The sequence below is a fragment of the Sceloporus undulatus genome, chromosome 2 (genome assembly GCF_019175285.1).
Source record: "Sceloporus undulatus isolate JIND9_A2432 ecotype Alabama chromosome 2, SceUnd_v1.1, whole genome shotgun sequence".
NCBI lineage: Eukaryota > Metazoa > Chordata > Lepidosauria > Squamata > Phrynosomatidae > Sceloporus > Sceloporus undulatus.
This window is the reverse complement of record NC_056523.1, coordinates 214,573,491-214,581,620: the sequence shown is the minus strand read 5'-3', so window position 1 is coordinate 214,581,620 and position 8,130 is coordinate 214,573,491. Positions and strand designations below refer to the sequence as shown.

The 8,130-nt window shown below is 43.1% G+C and overlaps 1 protein-coding gene across 1 annotated transcript in view; it reads left to right on the top strand.

Moving 5' to 3' along the window:
• The first annotated feature begins 1,511 nt into the window (after window positions 1-1,511).
• LOC121920557 (S-adenosylmethionine synthase-like) overlaps window positions 1,512-8,130 on the top strand; it is a 19,430-nt gene continuing 12,811 nt past the window's right edge. Inside the window, exon 1 of the mRNA XM_042447683.1 lies at window positions 1,512-1,565. Within this exon, the coding sequence (XP_042303617.1) occupies window positions 1,512-1,565 (54 nt within the window). The remainder of the gene's footprint in view (window positions 1,566-8,130) is intronic.

The window sequence follows — 8,130 nt, the reverse complement described above, 5'->3', positions numbered from 1 at the left end:
AACTGGGATGAGGATGGGCTCAGCCTAGGGAAACCAACAAGGCTTCCCCATTTGCATCTACAACCACAATTATTTTGGTGGCACATACATATTTGTTGTTGCTGTTGTGTGCCTTTAAGTTGTTTCTGACTAATGGCAAGCCTTATGGACCATTTTTCTGGGCCACATTCATTCAGAGGAGGTTTGCCATTGCCTTTCTCTGAGGGTGAGAGCGAGTGACTTGCCAAGGTCACCCATTAATCCATGATTGAAACCTGGTCTCCCAAATTTCTATATCAACACTCAAAACTAAACCACTCTGGCCAACACATCATGCGGCCTCACACATACCCCTGTCAATTCTAGTACCTAAGCTATACACTGATCATCACTACCACTGGAGCAACTAGCTAGCTAGCTTGCAAGGGAGTTATATATTAAAAACATTTTAAATTCCAGTGGTTGCCAAAAGCTGAGCAAAAAAAAAGTCCACAGAATCTTAAGGTAGTGTTGCTTCTAGAAAGTAAAGTTGGGAAAGTACTGTTAATCAATAAGCGCTATACTGGCCCTCCTCTACTGATTCTTCAGCTAACTTTTAGTTGATTAATCTAATGAATGAACTAATAAGGACTAGTTACAACACTTACGCAGCAGAATTTGTCCTTCAGGCTATAAATGGTTGATGTCAAGCAAATAATGTAGTAGTGGATATTGCTTCCATGTCAGTGGGGAGGTAAATCTGACTTGGGTTTTAGGAGCTACCACAGGCGTTGAACTCTGTCCCCCAAACTGATCACAATATGGATGATTTCTTTCAAATTCAATCAAAAACTCAGAGTGAATTTACCACCCCATTGACATGGGAGCCACATGTTCTCCACTGAGTAAATACTTCAGTTACAGCTGGGCTCTGTATAGGAAGTAGTACTTTCCAGAGAAGGCAATGCTTGCTGGGAACACATACAACCTACATTTTACATTCAAGTGAGGGCCTTATGAGTTGGTCTTCCAGCATATCTCAATACTAAATTATTAGTGGAGCGGGCAATAGTCCCAAACATCTGGAAGACAGAGGTTCTCCATTTTGGCCTAAAAGATAAGAGCACAAGGTGTCATAATTTTAGAATGAAAAAAAATAATTGAAATATGCAAAACATGGAACCACTTTTTGTCCTACTAGTGTCCTGCGCGACTGTGTGGCCAAAACTGGGATTTTTACTATGTGGTGAATACTCCCAAGCGGTGGATAACCAGAAGTTGAGAGATACTCTCAGAAATGTGGTTAGATGACTCCTCCAACGGTGTGTTTGCATTTGTTATCAAAAACAGTCTTCATTCCAAAGCTTTTTAAACAGACGCTTTGTAAAATAGCTGACATTCTAGCTCAGCTACTCAGTTAAATATATTTAATATAGCAAGCCTGAATAGACAGGCACAATACGATGGCTTGGAGCACTGTGGGGGCATGGCCGTTTAGATGATGCATGCCCTGCCGCTGCACCCAACGGGCGTCACGCCACCCGCCTGACCAGATGGCGGACAGCATTGTGGTTCGCTCAGCATCAAGTGTTCATATACCCCAGAAAGTGAGTCATAACCAACCTTGGCATTTTCCACTTCTTTTGGGCCGGAAAAAACCCGGATGGGGCTGTGGCGTGTGGTTGCCACAGCCCCGATACGGTGCTCAAGGAGCAGCATCAAGCCGACACTTTAGGGCCATCTGTACCGCTCTTAGTAGCATCTCTGGCCCAACACGCGCCCCCCCCAAACAACCACACACATCCAGCTTTATGGCCAGCAGCTGCTTCAGCTCTGGAACTACTGAGATCGTTCTCCTATTGATTGAGATGCAGCAGACTGAATTTCACCCCTCCTTCCTGATTTCTGTGTCGTGAAATCAAATAGGATTGCTGTTGAAATTCTCCTTGCTTTGGAGATTGCTCATGAGAAGGAGTGGGAAACAGATTTAATATGAAACAATTACAGATACATAACTCTAGATTACACATTGTGTAACTGGTAATCATCAACTCCAGCCAACTAATAAAAAACTGGAGTCATTCAAAACAAAAAGATATCTTCTAAAGGCCACTACATTATTTTATAGCATACATCACATTTCTCATACTTTAATTCACTCTGTTTCTTTTCGTCGTAATTTTAATTGATGTTTTACAATGCAACCATTAACAAATGAATTTATTCCATGAAAGCTCTCTGTGGTTTTAAAATTAAAAATAATTTTCTTTGTCAGCACTAGTATGTGACGCACTAATGTTTCTGTGTGTTGCTTTTAATGAGCCACTGTAGGGGAAAAGGCAACTACGATGGACTTTATCAAAGGGGAAAAACACAACACAGGAGCATAGTGCTATGCTCCTCTCAATGATCATGAAATGAGTGAAGAGTTGCACATGACATTGTGCAACTGTCTCCATTTCATCAGCAATTACCCAAATGAATAACGGCAAAATCTTGCCTATTTAGTTATCAGGGGGAAAATCCCGAGCATAAAAAGTGGTGCGATTTGTTTTCTTTATTAATGAGATAATTGCGTAATAATGCGACGTCGTGTGAAAAATCTTTGCATTATTCCGTATTGATAGGAGCGGAGATCGCGTATGCTCCTTTCATTTTTCCTTCAACTCCAACTCCTAGGATTCTTTCATGGTAGAAGGGGGTGGATGACCCCAGGCCAATTCCTTTGAATGCTAGGTGTTTATCCATGGCAGGATTCCTGCCATTGCACCCCACTCCACTCCTTCTTGAGGATTCCTGCTTGCAGAAGAGCATGCCATTTGGCACACCATCCTCCCCTCTCATCTGTGAGGGTCACCTGTCTCAGCTTCAGGGCAGCCCATGGCAAACTCTCCATGAAAGATGGAAAATCTGGATACACTTCAGATCAGTGTGATGCTTGGAATTGTCTAAAATGTATTTTTCCCGAGAAAATTTTCAGGCACTACTTACTCAAGGCACATCTTGTGATCCGCCAGAGAATCCTTGAACTGCAGCTCCAAGCATTCTTGCCATTGGCTCTATGGTGGTCTAGATTGGTGGAAACTGGAGTCCAGTAACATATTTTCTGTAAAATCTACTTTAGGTGGGTGAGCATTTCAGTCATATGGCTCTGTCACTATGAGTTCTGAAGTTGATACCACAAGAAAAGTTTCACCACCCGTACCAGCAAAATTATCTGTTCTTTCTGTAATGCATTATGATGTTTCTGTCTAGACAGATCACAATTGAGCAATGATGGCTGGTGGATGCCATGCTGGTGAGATAGTGGATTCACTTTAGATTTAATTTGAACTTTTCAGGAGCTATCCGAGGTGCTGAACTCTGGCCCTAAAATAGGATTGCCACATTCAGTACCCTGTATAACTCTTTTAAATTCAGATAACATGAGTTCTCCCCTCCTACTTCATAGCCACCAGTGCCTGTTCCTCCATCATAGAGCTAAGCCCCATAGGAAACTGTACTATAGAATATCTCAACAACCAACAGAGTCTATCTATGCAATTTCACTTACTTTTCTATCTTAGGCAAGATACCTAACTTCTCTATTGCCCCCATACACAGAGCTTGGGATTATTCCCACTGAGAGGGCTTCCTCACCACATGTGCCAACCATGTGGGCTTGAGGCTCTCAGTAAGATCTTCTCACATATGTACAAAGCCCTTTGGATAACTCCTTTAAAGTCCCGACTACAACCCAAGTGGATTCCACCACTCGCATACATGGGCAGGCACTAGCTGTCACTATAGCTGAATATAAGATGTACCGTCGTTTTAACGCACTTAGCATTAAGCCCACGAATATTACTTGTGATGAGACAGGTGTAGGTTCCACTGTTAATTCTATACACAACAGTGGGTTTAGATTGAATCCAAACAAGCTGTTTATGAATGTTATTTCTGATGATCGCCACAGGGATGATTATAGACTTGCACTGTGTTGGTCCCTGGAACAACAGTGGTCATGAAATCAAAACAGGCCTTTCCTGTGGGAAGGAGTGACGACAAGGATACAATATTGGGTGGCTGGAGACCGGGTAATTAATTGTTCTCTTTCTTCTCCTTTTTAAGCATTTCAGTATACTTTAAATAAACTATATTTTCTAACTAGAAGCCAGTGGAGAAGGGACTATTGTCCAAAGTTGTGACCATGTGCAGTAGTCCAGGCAACTTAGTAAGAGGGGTTTTTGTCGGGATGACTGTAACTGTGTCTTTAGCTTGAATTTTAATGGTCTGAACTACATTCAACACCCTGTAATAGCTCCATTAAAGTTTGGAGTAAAAACGAGTGGATTTACTGCCCCTTTGACATGAGAGCCACCAAACCACACTGCAGTTGTGTGGATGGAGGAAATCCCGCTTGTTGTTTTGATTCAAGATGGCTACATATGGAATAGTAGAATATAGTAGAGCGGGAATGACCAGGCTTACTAGAAGCTTAATTCTCTGACCTGACTCCCCATGCAAAAAACCCATCAATGTGAAGGTATAATTAACACTTTTTAGAAAATCTAATATTGTGTTGTCACATTTTTTGGCCATATAGTTTCATAAGCAAAAAAAGATAGATCCCTGTCTAGACTCCAGGGAATCAGCAGTTCGTAGTTATGCAGAAAACAAAAGTAGAAAGAGATGGAAGGGAACAACATAGGAGGGGAACAAAGGAGCTCTGATCAGGGATTTATTCAATTTGATTTCATTTCCTGTATTCATGTTCTAATTTTCCTCTAAGGCAGTGGTTCTCAACATCTGGTCCTTCAGATGATCTCTGACGTCACTCCCATAATTCTAACTGTTGGCCAAATGGCTGGGCCTTATGGGATCTGAAGTCTAAACAACTGGAGGACCAAACGTTGAAACTACTGCTCTAAGGACATCAAGATGTTAAATCTGGTCCATCTTCCTCCCCCGATTCTACATTTACTCCAACAACCCTATGAGATAGGTTTGAATTGAGACACAGAGACTCGCCCCAAAGGGAGAATGTGAACAAGCACATTATGCATCGTACATCACCATTGAGACATGGGCAGTCGATCTTACCATTCCCTACAGAGCAGAGGAAGGGCATTAAAGAACAACATGGAAAAGCAGAAAACAAGCTGAACTTATTTTAGTGGAACCACACATAAGAAAACGGTTTTGTTTTGTTTTTGTTTTTTAAAGGAAAGAAACGTGATTTCATGGGAAGAGCAATGTGGAGTTGTTTACCCCCCTCCACTTCCCCTGTTCAGGACCTTCAATGATGTGCCTACCTTGTTTTGTCCAAATTTGTTGACATGTTGAATTGGACAGATGGGCAGGGGTGCCATTAGGGGATGAAAGGGACGTGGACACACTGGGTTGACCCTCAGAGTGGGGTGTCACCAGTGCATTGTGAGAAAGAGCTGCCCTTCTGGGTCTGAGCAATTTTGCTGGCAGGTGAGAAAGCAAGTCTCCTCCCTTTCTCACCTGGCCAGCTGCTTAGTCAGACATAGAAAAGGCTATGGTGGAAGGAGTTGCCTCTGGGTACTGGCAGCTCTAACTGACGGGTGGTAAAGCAAGTCTCCTCCCGTTCCCACCCAGCAAGCAGCTCCACATCTACCAAAAGCCTAACTGACGAGAGGAGGGAGACGGTATGAACAAATGATCTGCCCTAGGTGGGGTTCACAATCTTCCAGGTATGCTATTTCAGACATGCATGGTTTTCTCATGTTCCCTTGGGTCATTTCTCACCTCTTGCATTTTTCCATGGAATATTCACTACCCATCTAGCCCCAGAGCTCCCAAGGAGACCCCGTATAACTTCTTATTCACTCTTACTTGGAATCAAAAGGGTCAGTACGTGGCTTAAGGTGAGGACTGAGAGCCAAGGCTTCATGGAGGTGTTGAAGGAGACAGAGGTGGTGGCAAACTTGCAGGAGTGTCATTGAAGGGTATTTCAGTCAGGTTTTCATGTCTGAAAGTGATAATCTTTTTATTTCTTTTTATTATCCCGCTATTCCAAAAGACTCATTAGCGGCGTGAACCAGCAGTAAGCTAATTAGCAAAGTAAGGCTAATTTGCCCCCAAAACGTCTGGGGTACTCTTTTAGCGACCGGAAGGGAGGCAAAAGCCTGAGTCGAGCTTGTGCACACTTTGGCTGGTCTTGAACTCGCCACCTTGTGGTTTTGAGTGATGGCTGCAGTACAGGCATTTAACCAACTGCGCCACAGGTTAACTCTTGTACCTACCTTGTATGTCATGCTATTTCTGATGTAACTGTGGAAGAGGCCGGCAACTAGGATGACTTGACTTTCAGCCGCTTTCACAGCTCAAGAAGTCCCATGAAGGGAAGCTGCCGATGACGAAAGTTTCAAAAGCAGGAGGAGTGTATGTCTGAGAAGAGACAGACAGAGTGGTAATTGATCATGACAAGGTGTTGAGCTAACACAGACAGGATTTTGAGACTACTCGACGAGGTTTGGATTTGAGAAAGAAGGGAAACAACTGACTTGTATTGAGGAGTTCGAACAGCGATAGATATGAGAGTTTACACCCCTTCTTCTATACTACCTGTTTAAACATTCTATTTTCTGTTGTTTTTCAACCTGTATCTGACTGTCTGTCAACGCGCTGAATTGGAGTCAGGCCATGCAAAACCAACTCTACTCACCACAGCAACATAAGCCCATGTCCACATTTAAAAGGGGTCACCCTGAGGCCCAGTAAACCCAATCCCGTAAGGGAAGAATTGCGGGGGACAAGGGCAGGGTAAAAGCGCGATCCCCAGGGGTTCGACCACTGTAGGGCCAGCACTGGGTAAGGGAATCTGGCCACAGTGGTGTGTGTTGGAAAAGACAGTAACCTATTGTAACTCCAACTTGAATTTCCATGCAGGCTTTATGTTTGGCTATGCCACTGATGAAACTGAGGATGTGCATGGCCTCTTACCTATCTTACTTGCCCCATAAACGAATGCCAAGATCAAACTTTGAGAGAGAATGGAACTTCTTTGCAGTGGCTACAACAGCCTGGGACGACAACAGTTGGTAAATAGGAAAACATTGTCAAAATTGTCCCATTTTCAAAATTGCCTTTTCAAATCACTTCTGAACAAGAGAGGTGGATGTGGGTGGTTAGGTGACAGTGTTTGAAGTGGGCCTTCGTTTGCTTTGGCCTGAAGCTACCCGGTAGCATTTTAGTAAGTATATCACATGGTTGGTAGAACTTCAAAGACATTTACGATGTGTTAGTCTGAAAAAATCAGTATGCATAGGTCTTGCAGTACTACTGAGACTAAACCTGACAAGACAATTGATAGCATGACCTTTCGCAGACTGGACCCTACTCCATCTGATGAAAGTTAGCTCAAATCTATGCAAGCTCATGCTATCAATTTTCTATCTTTCATTTAGTCTTCAATGGTGCTCTGCACGATCCCTTTGCAGGGTCACCATGGTGTCTCCACTTTACCCACAGGCCACCCCAATGAACCTATGGATAAAGTGAAATTTGAAACCTGTATGGTTCTACAACCAAAACTCAGCGCCTGTTCCCGACTGCCAAAATAAAGCTGCTTCTCTTTGAAGGTCTGCTGTTTTTTAACTGAGTTGCATGCATCCTAAGAATCCTTGAAGCGCACCAAAGCTGCACTCCGTGCTAGGAATGGAGTGGCACTTTGGTGCGATCTCGCGGACTCTTAGGGACCATCGCATCATTTCTAATAGCATACCTCCAAGAGACCCGAAGCAGCTTTATTTTGGCATTCTGTAAACAGGCCTCAGCTATTTTCCTGCTCCCTTATAAAAACATCCATGGTCTAGTGTTCACGGGCCTTTCCCTTCTTTGGATGAAAAAAAAATAACTTGACACGTACATTGTTTTGTTAGCTATCTGTTTATATGCCTAATAAACACAGCTGAAAGAAAACAGACTTCGTAGCAAACTCGTGTTCCTGTTACTGGAGTGCCAAAGAACAAAAATGCAAATCTTCTCACAGTTCCCAAGGCTGCTTCTAATCCAGTCAGTTAAGCTCACACGTCGTATAAAACTAGGACCAGCCACAGGGCATTGCCAACAACGTAGATCTGTTCATTTAGGATGAGCATTAATGTCTTATTTTAAAGTCTCAATCTTTATGTCACTTTACCCAGTTTCACCCTAGGAGCATGT